Source organism: Gracilinanus agilis, chromosome 3, assembly GCF_016433145.1.
Source record: "Gracilinanus agilis isolate LMUSP501 chromosome 3, AgileGrace, whole genome shotgun sequence".
Classification (NCBI taxonomy): domain Eukaryota; kingdom Metazoa; phylum Chordata; class Mammalia; order Didelphimorphia; family Didelphidae; genus Gracilinanus; species Gracilinanus agilis.
The window spans coordinates 66,845,824-66,862,491 of NC_058132.1; the positions used below are offsets into that span (position 1 = coordinate 66,845,824).

The 16,668-nt window shown below is 37.6% G+C and overlaps 1 protein-coding gene across 2 annotated transcripts in view; it reads left to right on the top strand.

Moving 5' to 3' along the window:
• PHACTR4 (phosphatase and actin regulator 4) overlaps positions 1-16,668 on the top strand; it is a 117,964-nt gene that overhangs the window by 23,618 nt on the left and 77,678 nt on the right. The window contains exon 2 of one of the 2 annotated variants that reach the window (XM_044667945.1): positions 5,140-5,207. The exons of the other annotated variant lie outside the window; for it this stretch is intronic. Within the exon in view, the coding sequence (XP_044523880.1) occupies positions 5,192-5,207 (16 nt within the window). The 5' untranslated portion in view covers positions 5,140-5,191. The remainder of the gene's footprint in view (positions 1-5,139; positions 5,208-16,668) is intronic. 2 annotated transcript variants of the gene reach the window in all.

The following is a 16,668-nucleotide window of genomic DNA, read 5'->3' on the forward strand; positions in this document are numbered from 1 at the left end:
TTTACATGTGAAATCATGTAAAACATTTTCCCATGTTAATCATTTTGTGGAAGGAAACTCAAACAGAAAAAAAATATTAAGAAAGTGAAAAAAGTTAGCTTTGGTCTGGATTCAGACTTAGTTCTTTTTCAATTAAAGTCGATGGCATTTTTTATCCTAAGTCCTTTGGGATAGTTTTGAGTCATTGTTATTATTGAGAAGAGCTATTATTCACAGTTGTTCATTGTAAAGTATTCCTGTCATTGTTCTCCTGGTTCTTGCTTATTTCACTCTGCTTCACTTTGTGCAAGTCTTTCCAGGTTTTTCTGCATTCCTCCTGCTTGTCATTTCTTATAGCATGATAGTATTCCATTACAATCCAATCCAATCGTATACTATAACTTACTCTGCCATTCCCCAGTTGATGGATATCCCTTCACTTTCCAAATGTTTGCCTCCTTAAAAAGAACTGTTTTAAGTCTTTTTTGTATATATAAGTCCTTCCCCTTTTTCTTTTTTAATCTCTTTGAGATATAAACCTAGCAATGGTATTGCAGGGTCAAAAGGTATGTACTGTTTTGTTTGGACAAGTCCAGATTGTTCTCTTAGATGATTTCACAACTCCCCCTACAATGCATTTGTGTTCCAGCATTCCCATATCCCCTCTAAGTTTTGTTATTTTCATTTTCTATCATAATAGCCATTCTGATAGCAGCCTCAGACTTACTTTAATTTGCATTTCTTGAAATAATAGTGATCTTGAGCAGTGATGGGCAAACTTTTTAAAGAGGGGGCCAAAGGAAAAGAAATGCTTATCTGTCAGTCTAAGGCAACTCTTTCAAAGTTTCATTGTATTGTATCTTACTCATTTTATTCGTCAGATTAGGAATAATGTCATGGGGATAGAACATTTCAGGGGGCCGCATCTGGCCTGCAAGCTGTAGTTTGCCCATCACTGATCTAGAGCATTTTTTTGCAAGTCTATAGATTTTTAATTACTTAGAAAACTTACCTGTTCATATCTTTGACCACTTAATCAATTGGGGAATGACTTGTATTTTTATATATTCAACTCATTTCTCTATGTATTTGAGAAATTAGGCTTTTATTAGAGATTTATGAAGTTTTTGTACCATTATGATTATTATGTAATATTTTCTAGCCTATTTACCCCTGTTTAGTTTCTGATGTCCACCTTCCCCAGTTTGCCCTCTTTTCTATCAGCCCTACCATTCTCTCTTATCCTCTTCCCTTCCCACTTTCATGTAGGATAAAGATAGCTTTCTATACCCAATTGATTGTGTATGTTCTTCCCTCATTGAGTCAATTCTGATGAGAGTTAAAGTTCATATGCTCTCCTCCCCACTTCCCCACCACTATATTGATCTTTCATACCTCTTATTTGCAATAATTTACCCCATTCTATTTTTCCCTTCCCCTTCCCAATGCATTCCTCTTTCTCATGTCTTAATTTAATTTGTTTTGTTTTGTTTTGTTTTAAACCCTTGTACTTCGGTGTATTGTCTCATAGGTGGAAGATTGGTACGGTTGGGCAATGGGGGTCAAGTGACTTGTCCAGGATCACACAGCTGGGAAGTGGCTGAGGCCATATTTGAACCCGGGACCTCCCTTCTCTGGGCCTGGCTCTCACTCCACTGAGCTACCCAGCTGCCCCCTAGAAGAGTGGTAAGGGCTAGGCAATGGGGGTCAAGTGACTTGCCCAGGGTCACCCAGCTAGGAAGTGTCTGAGGCCATATTTGAACCCGGGACCTCCCTTCTCTGGGCCTGGCTCTCAATCCACTGAGCCACCCAGCTGCCCCTTTTAATTTAATTTGTTATATTATCTCATTATATTCAACTCACACCCTCACCTCTATGTATATACCCCTTCTAACTGTCCTAATAAAGACAGAATTTTTTGGCCTTATGAGAATCATCTCCCCATGTAGGAATATATACAGTTTAACTTTATTAAATGTCTTTTGATTTCTCTTTTCTGTTTAACCTTTTATAATTCTCTTGAATTTTGTATTTGAAAGTCAAATTTTCCTTTCAGTTCCAATCTTTTCATCAGGAATATTTAAAAGTCTTCTATTTCATTGAATACCCTTTTTCCCCCTAAAGGATTATGCCTAGTTTTGTTGAGTAAGTGATTCTTGGTTGAAATCCTAGCTCCTTTGCCTTCTGGAATATCATATTCCAGGCCCTCCAGTCCTTTAATGTAGAAACTGCTAAGTCTTATCCTGACTTTGGTTTCATGATATTCGAATTATTTCTTTTTGTTTGTTTGTAATATTTTCTCCTTGACCTGGGAGATTTAGAATTTAGTCAGAATATTCCTGGGAGTTATCCTTTTGGGATCACTTTCAGGAGGTTATTGGTGGATTTTGTCCTCAGGTTCTAGAATATTAGAGCAGTTTTTCTTGATGATTTCTTGAAAGATGATGTTTAAGCTTTTTTTTAAATTATGATTTTCAGGTAGTCCAATAATTCTTAAATTAACTCTCCTGGATTTATTTTCCATGACACTTGTTATTCCCATGAGATATTTCTCATTTTCTTCTATTTTTTCATTTGGTTGGTTGTTTCTTTCTTAGAATCATTACTGTGTATTGGTTCTAAGGCAGAAGAGTGGTAAGGGCTAGGCAGTGGGGGATAAGTGACTTGCCCAGGGTCACACAGCTGGGAAGTATCTAAGACTAGATTTGAACCTAGGACCTCCTATCTCTAGGTCTGGCTCTCATCCACTGTGCCACCCAGCTGCCCCCTGGTTGGTTGTTTCTTGATGTCTTCTAGAGTCATTAGCTTCCACTTGCCCAGTTCTAATTTTTTAAGGCATGATTTTCTTGAGTGGCCTTTTATGCTTCCTTTTTCTTGACCAATTCTACTTTGTAAAGAATTCTTTTCCTCAGTGAATTTTTTTGTACCATTTTTTCCAAAGGGCCAATTCGGTCTTTCAAGAAGTAAATTTTCTCTTTAGTGCATTTTTTGTGTATTTTTTTCCCCATTTGGTCAATTCTGCTTTCTAAAGAGTTCTCTTCTTTGGATTTTTGTGCCTCTTTTACCAATTGGCCTATTCTGTTTGTTTGTTTTTTTAGATATTAATTTCTTAAGTAATTTTTTTTGTGCCTCCTTTATCAAGCTGTTGACTTTTTAAAAAAGATTTTCCTTTGTCCTCATTTCTTCCCAATTTTTCTTCTACCTCTCATTTGATTTTTAAAGTTCTTTTAGAGCTCCACTAATTTTTCTGGGGCATGAGAGCCATTCATATTTTTCACAGAGACTTTGGATACAGCGGTATTGACTTTGTTGTCTTCTTTCAAGTTTGAGTCTATCCTGTCACTGAAATAACTTTTTGAGTTGAATTTCTTTTTTTGTTGTTTGTTCATTTTCCTGCCTTTTTCTTGTCTTTTAACTTTAAAAAAATATTGAAGTTGGGCTCTGTAACCTTGGTGAAGGGAACATTGTTCCAGGCTTCAGATTCTTTGTGGGCATTGGGGATCTTTCTGCTTTCAGTTCTTCCAAGGGGGTATGATGTGTATTCCCTGTGGCTGTAAGCACTGGTGTATGCCAGTGTTCCTCCTCACCCTGAGACATCTGAATCTGCATGTAAGCAATGCGACAAGAGTCTAGCACCCAGAGCCAGCGAAGGGACCCCTGTAATCTCCTTCTGAATAATTGTCCAACCCCACGCTGCCCCCCTTTACTTTCTGAGTCTTAAAGCTCTGGTAGCCTTGTGCTGTGCTCCATCTCTACCCCAGTTCACTAGATCCCTCTGCTGACCTTCTAAGTTGTTTTGGGCTGAGAAATTTCTTTACTTTGTCCTTTTGTGAGTTATGCTGCTTTAGAATTCATTTTTTTTTAACCCTTGTACTTCGGTGTATTGTCTCATAGGTAGAAGATTGGTAAGGGTGGGCAATGGGGGTCAAGTGACTTGCCCAGGGTCACACAGCTGGGAAGTGGCTGAGGCCGGGTTTGAACCTAGGACCTCCTGTCTCTAGGCCTGACTCTCACTCCATTGAGCTACCCAGCTGCCCCTTTAGAATTCATTTTGAGGCATTATATATCATTGCTTTTTGGAGGTAATTTGGTAGAAATCAGATGGGTCTCTGTATCTGTTCTTTCATCTTTGAATTATGACTTTCTTAAGAGAAGCATTAGGAGTACTCAGTTTTAAGGAGGATAAAATGATTGTATGGCAATAGTAAAGGTGCTTTTTGTTTTTCCAATGATAACTCCTGGTAAGATGGAACAAAGCTATGTGTCTGCCTAACTACAGATTCCTGTTGACTCCAGCTTTGGTTGACCTTTATGTCAGGGACTAGGAAAACACTCCTGCTGCTATTAGGAAGAAACAGGAGAGGCCTGGGTTATGCTGGTATTTGTTTCAAATGAGCACAATGATGCTTGACAATACCTTCTAAACAATCCCTATCCCCAAACACATTCTTGTTCATGCAGGTTTTTTTCTTGAGTTAGAATGAGTCGTTGAACCTTTAGTTCATTAAAAAGGAGAATAAAAACTCTCCAAAAAACAAACAAATAAACCTTGTGTCTTATAATCAATACTAGGTATCATTTCCAAGGCAGAAGAATGGTAAGAGGAGGGAAGTTTCAACCAGGGCTATGGCTTTTGAGAATAAGATTGTAAACAGACTAGATGTTTTGTATATAGGGTGTCTCAAAAGTCTTCCTGCATTTTTAAGTTATTAAAGTTATTAAGCTCTTGAAGCTTTTATTACACTAAGATTTTTATGACATCCTGTATATAGCCCAGGAATTAGGATGACTTAGGAAAGGAATTGTGTTTCCAATTTAAGCAATAATCACTGTTAATAAATAAGGGTTGTGGTATTCTTCTTTTTGGGTGACTACATTCTCATCTAGTTTTTTTTTTTTTAAACCCTTGTACTTCGGTGTATTGTCTCATAGGTGGAAGATTGGTAAGGGTGGGCAATGGGGGTCAAGTGACTTGCCCAGGGTCACACAGCTGGGAAGTGGCTGAGGCTGGGTTTGAACCTAGGACCTCCTGTCTCTAGGCCTGACTCTCACTCCACTGAGCTACCCAGCTGCCCCTTCTCATCTAGTTTTAAATGTAAATGGTAGTAGTTTAAAAAATTTAAGACTACTTATTATAATAATGTTTTTGTTTTGTTTTAGGAACTATAGCAGTCCCTCTTGTCCCTTCCCTTCAAAGCTGGTTAGTGGTGGCATGGAAGATACATTTGGTGAGTCTCTCCTGCATTTTGCTATCAGTTATCAACTACTCTCTCTCTTTAGCTGCCTCCTTGATGAAAAATTGAAGTTTGTCATCTTCAGTATGAAATTGTAGATGCTTTTTGAAAGGCTGAAATGTGAAACCATTTGAAACAGACCCTAGAAGCAACATGCCATAAATCATGAGTAAAAGGAATTTAAATATTGTATCTTAGTCACTGGATGTCCTCATCTATAGTATTATTGGGTTAGAAACTCAACATTTATTAAGCAGTTGCTATGTGCCAGGCACTGTGTTAAGTGCTGGGGATACAAATAGGAAAAAGAAAGACAGTCCCAGCCCTAAAGAGCTTACAATCTAATGAGAAAAGACAACTCAGAGAAAACTGAAAAAGTAGGACGTATATAAGAGGAAAGCCATTGAGAGGAAAAGAAAAGTTACTTAGAGAATTCTGAGCCCTCCAACCGCCCATCAGAGAAAAGAGGCAACCCAAGTGTAAGAATTTAAATTTAAATTTTTATGCTAAATATGAAAGTTCTAAAGTAATATTGTGGTTGCCAATTTAGAAAGTTAACTCTTAAGTTACAAGTCTGTTAGCCACTCTTAACAATTTAGTTTAATAAAGATACAGTAAAAGAGAGAAATGTAGGAAATAGAAAGTATTGCCTATCTAGATACCCTATAATTTCTGTCCAAAGAAGTCCAGCTCACTACCCAGCAAAGGCTCTCAAGTCCTGATCTCCACATGGTAGTCTCTTAAACCAGGAGTCCCAGTGGTGTCTTCAGCAGGGGTTCCACCAACGTAGCCTCCTCCAGGAAAGGGAGGCCTCTCTAGAACCAGTCTCTCCAGAAGCCAGGAAAAGAATGCCAGCTACTCACCTAGCAAGCCGACACAGGGTCCAGGGAAAGAGTCTCCTCCTTCAGTTCAGCTCACTGATGCAGTCTCCAAAGATGAACTCCAAAGGAGAAGTTTCTTGGATAGTCCTTTTCCCATATCACTTCCTGTCCCTTCTCTACTTTACAGGAACCAATTGTAGTCTTTCAATTTGCCTAGCACTGCCCAGAGGCGGGGCAGTGGCCTTTGAAGTTGTCATCTACTCTAGCTAGTGACTTGCAAACTCTTACTTAATGTCAAACTTATTTTAAGTTCTTGATTTGATTAGCTAAATATAGTCAAAGGGAGAGTTAATCCTTATCTTCACACAAGGGACTGCCTAGAAGCTGCAATTTCTGTGATATTTTTCAAAAGCAATCCTAAACATATAATGATCATTCACCTTGAGTTTTTCCTTTTTGCCTCTTGTCCTCTGTCTTCAGTATAAAAGAAGATCCTTAAGAATTGCTTTTCATTTTGGTTTTTGGATCTAAGAGAGTGCCTTGCTCACAGTAGATGCTTCACATTGCTTGTCAAAGTGGAATGAATTGGATGATTGACTCTTTTAGCTACCTATGCTGTTATCTGTTTGTTGCCACTTTAATTCTGTTGGTTGTAGATAGAAGTAAGTGAATGCAAATATAAAAAAGGGTTGCTTTCTTTCTGGATTTTCCTGACATATTTCTGGAGTGTAGGATGTTTCTGAGAATGATGAGATTCTGTTGATGTGGAAAAGTACTTCCTATTTTAAAAAGGAAATTAGTGTGAAAACAAAAACTTCCTAGTCCCAAATGATAAAGGGAGTATCTTATTCTCAGTATGATTACTAAGGAACTAGAAAGAAAAATAGCTTTTGTTTCACCTTGAAAGAGTAACTATTTTTGGAGGGAAAAAAAAAGCAAAGAAATAAAAAGACCTAGAATTCTTATAAGGCCCTTCAAGCCTTGGCAAAATTGGTGTCCTAAAAGGGGGACAAGACTACTAAAACCATCAAGCACACCTGTGACAACAACCTTGTCTTGGTAAGTCGACTTACTCATTAGTTCCAACACTAGAGGGCAGGCTTTACTTTAGGGATAGATTTATAGAACTGTAGCCAAAGAAATTGATCCAGATACTTTAAAAGTAATTTTTTTTTGTGGAGTATTTTAAAAAATCAGAACTGCATTTATTTGTCTCATTTGAATTAAGATTGACTAGAACAAATAAAAGTAACTCCAAGACTTTTTGCTGAAAACTTGATTCCATTTGTTGTTTGTCCCTCATTCTTTCATAAGTGATGATTTATAACAACTGGAGAGCTGTGGAAGTTATAATGGGCAAGAACAATCATTACTAGGTCTATGCTCAAGAGAGCAGAAGAAGAGGGGAAGGACCATATATACAAAAAGATTAATTAGCAACTCTTATTGTGGTGGTGCAAAAGGGAATTCTTTATTCCCTTTGTCTACTTTTGGGCAGCTGGATAGCTCAGTGGATTGAGAGCCAGGCCTAGAGACAGGGATATCCTAGGTTCAAATTTGACCTCAGATACTTCCCAGCTGTGTGACCCTGGGCAAGTGACCCCCATTGCCTAAAAAAAAAAAAGTCCTTTGTCTACTTTGAGTTAAAACTTTGTTAGCCTTCAAGTAAGAGAATTCACAAGTTACTTGAAGAAGTAAGAGAATTTGTAAGTGACTTGCTAAAATGAGTGATAACTCCAGAACTCAAAGCACCCCTTCCTAACACTAAGTAAAAGTGTTGGCAAGTCATTTGCTAAAATGGGTAATAACTCACTTAGAGACTTGTGAATCCTATGATAAAAGTTGACACCTTCAGAGGCCTATGATAAGTGTTAACACCTGCAGAGATGAGAAATGGATCCCACAGACACTGACCCCCCTGGGCAGTGCTATGCAATTTGGAAGCTATGATTGGCTCCTGAGACGATGGGAAGGGATAAGAAGTCACTGTAAAAGCCCTGAACTTCTTCGGCTAGGGGAGAGTCTTCTGCAAGCAGTCTTCTGGAGATAGTCTTCAGGGTAGTCCTCTTTGTCCTAAATCCGGAGCTTGGAGGATCTTGAACTAGGACTGTGGTTTGGAGCTACAACTTGGACCTCGGCTTCAACTTGGGACCTTGACTCTTGAACTGCCTCTTGGGTGAGTGAGTAGCTTGCCTTCCTTTCCTGGTGTCTGGACAGAGGTTAGTTTTGGAGAGACTTTCCCTTCTTAGAGGAGGCTGTGTGGGTGTAACTCTGGGTCCTCTGACCAAAGGGTTAACAAGCCCTGCTGGGCTGAGCCAAGCACCGAAGCAATATTTAGTGTGATAGGGTAGACGTTTTCTCTCTTTTTTATTTCTCTACTTTCACTCTTTCCACCCTTTTTGTAAATAAAAGATATTAAGTCATTTTGACTTGAGCTATAATATTTTAAATTGGTGACTACAAGATTATTTTAGAATTCTCACATATTTAGTCAAACCCTTAATCTAATTCCTCATAGTGGCGAAGAATCACAAACTAAGAGAGATTGCCCATTAGTTGTAGAATGACTGAATAGGTTAAAATAATGACACGAATATAATGAAATATTGTTGTGCCATCTGAATGATGAAAGGAATAGTTTCAGAGAAGCTCAGGAAGCTTAGTTAGTATGAGCTGATTCAGAGTACAGCTAGCAGAACTAGTTGAACAATTTGTGCAGTAATAACACTGTAAAAGAAATAGCTTTTAGAGATTTACATTCTCTCATTATTGTAATGACTAATCATGAGTAGATAATGTTACTCATGTCCTGACAGAGCAGTGAACTCAGTATTCAGGTTGCTACATACATTTTTTGACATGGCTACAATAGGAATTTGTTTTGTTTCACTATTCAGGTTTCTTGTGGTTTTGTTGTTGTTCAGTTGAGATTGGGATTTAGAGGTGGGAGGGAGAGAATATAAATTCTTATTAATTGAAATTTTTAAAAATATGAAAGGAATCATTTGAAGCATGGATTGAGAAATTCAAGTCACTCAAAGAAATAGGCTGAAGTTTTCATTTTGTGTGTAATTTTAAACTTACAGTCATAATCAATTTGGAAGGGAACAGTTATTTCACATTTCTATGAGTATCCTTAATTATACTTAACCTTTCTATCCCTCCTCTATATGTTGGATTCCTCCAGTATGTGATTATCATGTAGATTTTGGTTACCTTTCTTTTAAAATTTCTTTTCTCCCAGTTTTTCACTTGTCTTAAGTGATGGATATTTATATTTCTTTTTAGTTTTCATTAGTGTTTAATATCCACTATTGCCTTATTAGCTTCTTTTCCAGACTTAACTTTCCTCCTATCCATCTAAAAGAGTATAGCAATTATTATTGTATGCTGGAAAAGGAGGTAAAAGGGGACTATCCAAGATGTTGCAATGAGTGAATTTTCTCATAATTACTCATTTTTTAAACTTTATTGAGGCTTTAATAAAAATTTGTGGTCACTCCCCAGGAACACTGTCTCCTACTCCAACTCATGTACCTTGTAGCAAAGACGACACCACACTGACCATGTTGTATATGTTTCTCAGTTTCACCCATAGTCTGCTACTTCTTGACCAAGAAACAGGGGAATATGCTTATCATGTAGAATCCCAAATGGATCATTGTATGGATGAGAATTTTTGTATGTTTTAGTGTCATTTTTCTATTGTGGTAATTATTGGTTCACTATATTGGTTCATAAAAGTCTTCCCAGTTATCCCAGAATTCCTTATTTTCAATTTTTTTCTGACTTGTTAATATCACATGTAGGAGAACCAGGAGCAATAGATGGAAAGAGACAAATTTAGGCTTGCTATTGAGGGAAAGCTTCACATTTACAACTATCTAGAATTGTAATGCCTCCTTCAGGAGGTAATAGGCTCCCTTAATTGTAGGTCTTTAAGCAGGGGCTGGATGATTGTCAGGAATGGTATGGTAGAGATTTCAGATTTGTAACACAAATTTTATTATAAATTTGGAAGCTTCATCCCTTCCTTTTACAGATAAAAAAATTGATGCACAGAGAAGTTCAGTAATTGACATGGGACACACATCTAGTAAGTGTCTGAAGCAGGATGCAAACTTTGGGCTTTATGACTCCAAGTCCATTGCCAGTACATCAGTTGTTGGACTAGATGGCCATTGAGGTTCCTTATATCTCTCAAATTCTATTACTGATATTTCATTATGCTTATATATTATAACTTGTTTTGCCATTCCCTAGTCAGTGGACACCTATTTATTTCATTTCCAGTTTTTTTGTTTCTACAGAACATATGGTTACGAGTGTTTTGGTGATTATGGTGTCTTTCCATCTCTTTTTGACCTAGTTGAGTATACATTTAGTAGTGACATCACTGGCATAGACAGTATCTTGGATATCACAATTTTAAAAGGGAAAATTGACATAAAGGGATTCTCTCCCAATTGTCAGTGTTCCTTTTTATTCTAGTTATATAATTTTCATTGATAGATTTTTACTTTTATGCTATCAAATTGGTGCATTTTATGTTTTCTACTCCCCCTTGTTTTTTGTGCATTTCCCCCCAAACCAAGGCTCTGAAAGGATGCTCTTCCTGATCTCTTTTCTCTAAGGATGATGTTTTGTGTAAGGGCTATTCATCCCCTTAAGAACTGCTACTTCTAACTCAGCCTGAGCACTTTCCCGTTTTTTTCCAACTGTTTCCCCTAAATAGTAGGGAATTTTTTCCTCTGCTGTTCACTTTGATCATCCATCTGTGTCTCTTGGTTGAGTTCACTTTCTATTTCTGTGTATTTAGTGTTTCCAAGTCTCATTTATTGCTTTTCTGTAGGAAATTCAGACAGTTTTACTTTTAGGAGCTAACAACAATCTCTCACCATTCTTCCTCATGATTTTAAATATACCTTTCTGTTCTCTGATAGTCTCCACTCTTGCCTCCTGTATGTAGTCTGATTAGCCTAAAACATTTTGGGGACAGGTCAGATCACCTTTCTGGGCTAAAGTATCCTCTTCTGGTAAATGGAGGTTTGCTTGATTAAATTACATAATTGTTAAGATCCTTTCTAACTCTGAAAGTCTGCACATATATGATTCTAAATGATGGCCTATTCTTATATTTTCTTTTCAGTGTTCTCTTTTGTCCTATTCAATGTTGAGTATTTCCTCCAAATAAAACAGATTAGGTCAGTGATGGGCAAACTTTTTAAAGAGGGTGCCAAAGGAAAGGAAATGCTCATCTGTTAGTCTGTTTCTAAGGCAACTCTTTCGAAGTTTCATTGTATTGTATCCTACTCATTGTATTCGTCAGATTAGGAATAATGACCTGTGGCTGGGTAGAACATTTGGGGGGGGGGTGCCACCAAGCATCTGGCCAGAAGGCTGTAGTTTACCCATCACTGGATTAGATAAACAGTCTGATACCCTTTCCTGCTTAACCTTATTTTAAGTAAATGGAGGACAGTAGTTTAGATTGCACATAACATATAAGTTCCTGGAGCCCAAGACCACATTTTAATGGCATTCTGTTTGAAATATATGGTATAGGTACTTATTAAATTTTTAATTTTTAAAAGCATTTATTATTTATTTACTTTTTAATAACAAATTTCCACATAAGTTTTCCAAAGTTATATAATCTAAATTGTCACCCTATCTTCTTCCTTGCCCACTCCCAGAGCTGGCAAGCATTTCAGTTTGGGTTATACATGTGTTATCACACAAAACACATTTCCATATTATTCATCTTTGTAAGTGAAAAATCTTATAAAACCAAAATTCCAACTCATATACCTAATAAACAAGTGATAAAATCATATACTTTCATCTGCATTTTTATTCCAACAGTTCTTTCTCTGGAAGTGGATAGTATTCTTTTTCTTAAGTCCCTCAATATTATTCTAGATCATTGTATTGCTAATAGTAGCTAAGTCTTTCATATTTGATTGTCCCACAATGTTTCACTAACTGTGTATGATGTTTTCCTGGTTCTGCTCATTTCACTTGGCATCAGTACACATAGGTCTTGCCAGCTCTTTCTGAAATTATACTGTTCATCATTCCTTATAGCACAATAGTATTCCATCACCATCATTTACCACAATTTGTTCAGCCATTCCCCTTTAGTTTCCAATTCTTTGCCACCACAAAAAGAACAGATATAATATTTTTGAACAAGCAGGTCTTTTCCCATTTAAGTGCCTGCTATTGCACAAAGATTCTAGTCAAAGCTTATGCATTTACTATATTCAATTTTATATCATATTTATTTGTATCTTATCCTCTCCCACCCCAACTCCCCATAAATTATAGGTTCTTTGAGAGTAGTGATTATGTCATATTTACCTTTCTGCCTATTTCATTAAAAAAATCTCTTTATTTTTTCCAAATAGCCCTTTAATAAAAAGATTTTGTTCCCTATTGTTATTTAAGTGGAATATGCAACCTCCCCGATAGCTCATGGGAAATGAATTTATCACTGTTGTTTCATTTGAAGTATGAGATTCAGCAATAATACATTCTTTCCTCCCTCCCTTTCAAGAATGAAAATGGGAGGGGGGGAGGCATGTGTGGCAAGATTAGGTTAATTAGTTTTGAGATCCTGTTGCTGAGCTAAAGAAATTATGTACAGCAAAAATCCCTCCCACTTAGAAATAATTAAATTAGGAATTTAAAATTTTAAATCCTTAGAGATTAAAATAATGGTAAAGTTAAGATAATCCAATTCTTTTCAAGAGTCAGAGGTGAAAAAAATAGAGCATTCCAGATTCAGGTCAAAAGGGCCCTGATTTGGGACATGAAATATTCTGCGTGAAGAATAGTAAGCCAATATGACTAGATTATAGGGTTTGTAAGAATGCAGGAAAAGCTTTTAAGTGCCCAAATCTGTCATTTTTTCCTTCTGGTTTAGTTTTCTTATGTAAAATGTATGTAATAATATTTATAAAGCATTTACTATATGTCACATGCTATGCTAAGCACTTTACAGTTATTTCACTTTATCTTCACAACAACCCTGGGAGGTAGGTGCTTTATCTCCAAGGAAACTTGAGGGAAACTGACTTGTCCTGGTTGTAGGGAATGAGCCTAAAAGAAACTGAAAGTAAATGATAAGGGGAATCTAGGTAGCACAATGGATAGAGTTCTAGACCTGGAGTCTGAAGGACCTGGGTTCAAATGTGGCCTTAGACACTTCATGTATGACCCTGGGCAGTCACTTAATCCCAGTTGCCTAACCCTTACCTCTCTTTTTTACCTTATTGCTTCTAAGACAGAAGGTAAGGGTTTAAAAAAAAAAGTAAAAGTAAATGATAGAGTGAGGATGACAAAGGGGATAATCTTTTGGAGATGGGATGGAGTGGGATTTCTTGAACAGGTAGAGGGATTAGCTTTGGTAAGAAGTAAGGCCACTTCATGTGAGACAGAGGAAAGGGGGAGAAAGTAGTAACAAGGCATCTGAGTGATATGATGGATGTGGAAGGAGGACAAAGAAGGAGCTCACAGGAAATGGCCTCAATTTTTTCTGTAGAATATGAGACAAGGTTCTCTGCTAAGAGAATAGAGGAAATCCATGGGAGCTTTGGGGAGAGGTGAAGAGGTTTGAAAGAACTGCTATAGAGAGTAGTAGTATAGTGAGTTGATAAGGAAGATATAGTAGGATTGCCTAGAGGCAGGGAGGACTCATTCGAGATTGTGTAACAAAAATTTATAGTGGGTCCTGTCAAAATGGTCATGTGATTTTTTTCTCCGTCTTCATTCAATGGCACATGTCTAGGAATGAAGATGACAAATAGTGGGCATGATCCAAGGCTGAGGCCTGGTTGGACATAATTGGAGAAATGATAAGGTGGGGATATGGGGTGTTTGTTTTTCTTCATACTCCTAAAGGACCAAAATGACATTATGAAGGTTTAAAAGGATTCTCACTTCTTTTTAGTTTATCTTTCCTTGAACCTATAATGCCTTCTCTTAGATATCAGAATTCGAGTCTAAAAGGCACCATTTAATTGAAGGAGAAAAAAAATACTAATAGTATACTTTGCATTTAGGGACATCTATATGCAACAGTTTTTATTAATTTAGTATTATTCCAAATCAAAGCATGTTCTAGTGCAGTGATGTTGAACCTATGGCATGGGTGCCAAAAATTGCACACAGAGTACTCTCTGTGGGCACTAGGGACTCTGGTGGAGCTGCTCCCCTCCCCCTCTCCATCATGCCTGATGACATTTTTTCACATCCCCTGCCCCTCTGCCCTGCAGCCCAATGGGAGTGCACAGAGGGTGAGGTGGGTGGCTCATAGGCAGTAAAGCAACAGGAGGGGGAGTGGAGCGCTCAGGCCACTCCCCTCCCCCTCTCTACATTTGCTGAAAACATTCCTCACTTCACCCATCCCTCTATGCAGCAGCCCAATGAGAGCATTTCCTCCTTCTCCTAAGTGGGGTGGGGTATGGACAAAGCACTCAGTCTGGGGGGGCTAGAGTAGGGGCAGGCCAGGGCACTCTATCGCCAAAAGGTTCTGGCATCATTGTTTTAGTGGGACATGTACAGACTTGCTCCCAGCATCCCACCCTCCTCCCCAAATTCTGACACACATCTCTTCTCTAAGATAATTTAAGATAAACTTTTATAGGAACCTTGAAAATAAGTTAAAATACAATGTTGGGTTAACACAACAATAGTTACTAATTTATTCCTACCCAGAACCCTCTTAGGACATAAAGGGCCTTTTTTGGGCGGAGTTGAAATAGGTAAATGGGAATAACAAGTACATACAAGGGTGTTAAATACAAAAGGGACCACTCCCACAAACCCACTAGTGGTAGGACACACAAGATAACCTTCACAAGGATTGTGGGAAATGGGTAATGAGCAAAGTACACACTCAAGTTGGCAATGGCAGTCGACAGTTCACCAGCCTATCCAGGGAAACTCAGATTTTGGAAGAAATCTAACAGTGGGCTCTTTCCTTTGGGTAGAGGAAGACACAGGAAGTAAACAAAACCAGTTAGTTTTCAGGATTTAGGGAAGTGGGTGAGGTATATCTATAACTCAGCGAACAGCCAACTGTCAAATAGAATCCTAAGGATTGAGCTGGCTTTCTGCTTCTCTGCTAAACTAACTTCAGTCAGGCAGACAACCTTGGCTGAAGGCTAGAGAGGGCTGGGATATTGAGATTCTCACAACTGGTCCAAGCTGATCCTTTGATGACTTCAGAGCACAGGAACCAAATCCTTTTCAGCCAGTAATCCAATGAACACTAGGGAGGGAAGGCTATCTGCAAGTTGTCCATCAGATGCAGACTCTTCCCTTTATCTGTTTGCCTTGATAGATGGTATCTTCAATCTTCTCCAAAATCCCAAAGATCCATAGCTTGTAGGGTCACAGCTGACTGGACAAAAGCTCCAAAACCACCTTCCTCCAGCCCTGACAGTTCTCTCTCCTCTCTTCTCCACCTGCATTCTATAGAATGTCCATGGCTGGCAGCCAAGATTTTGCCCTTAGCCTGCCTGCTACCTATCCTAAATTTCTATCCTACCCCATAAATTACTCATAAGATGATCAATCTTAAAATTTTTTCTGAATTAACTGAAGAAGATGCTTGTCTAAGTCACAGATCAATTGCTTCAGGTGATAGAGAACTAGACTTAAGATTCATTTGATTTTTTACCATTGATACATTTAAAAGGAAAGCCCTACCTTTTGCTCTACTCTGTTTCCTAAAGGGAAAAAAGCATTTTAGTTTAGAAAAGTATTTTTTAAAATATCTAGGGGAATTAGACTGTTAATGTGCTTTCACAGTATATACTTGTAAAGTTCTGTTGACATTTTTCAATATAATTGTAGTCGGTCTGATACTTAAAATTCTCAATTCTAATTTTCATTTTCATTAAAAGTATTAATACTTTTGAATATTTCATTTTTATGTTGTGTCAATAAGTACTTGTTGATGATTAATAATGTTTCAAAATTTTGATGTTTTGTTTTTTTTAAATTAAGCTTAGAAAATAAAGGAATAAAAGCAATAACTGGTGGATCCTGGAAAAGGATAACTTGCACCAATTTTTACAAATAATTTTCATGAGATATCTGGAAAAATTAGAAGTTGTCATTGTACTATCTTTTAATCTTTAATATCTATTATTCTGAGATATGGAAGGTGCATAGTGCATGCTTGGTTGAGCAAGCCTATACTGATTTAACGTTACATGAGCCTCCCAGATATCTCTTAGTGATGTCTAAATTGTGTGGTAGTGTCCTTGTATATCTGGGACATAGGTATATGGCAGAATATGTTGAAACATTACACATAAGGTAATGTTTCTTATTGTAAGAACTTAAGTTTGTAATCCATTTGAATGTTTCCTGGTGTAGTTATGAGAAATTAGTGGACTTGGTAACCTCTGTTCCTTTCGGGCTTACTGCTTTGTATTTCATCATTACTTATAATAAATACTTATTGAATTCATTGGAATTGAAGATGTTAGTCAGAGAAGCGTTTTGCTTAGGGAAATATCTTGGCTTTCAGATACTAGGGCTCTGAGAGACAGACACAGACAGACAGACAGACAGAGAGGGGTGTGTGTATGTGTGTGTGTGTGTGTGTGTTTGCAATT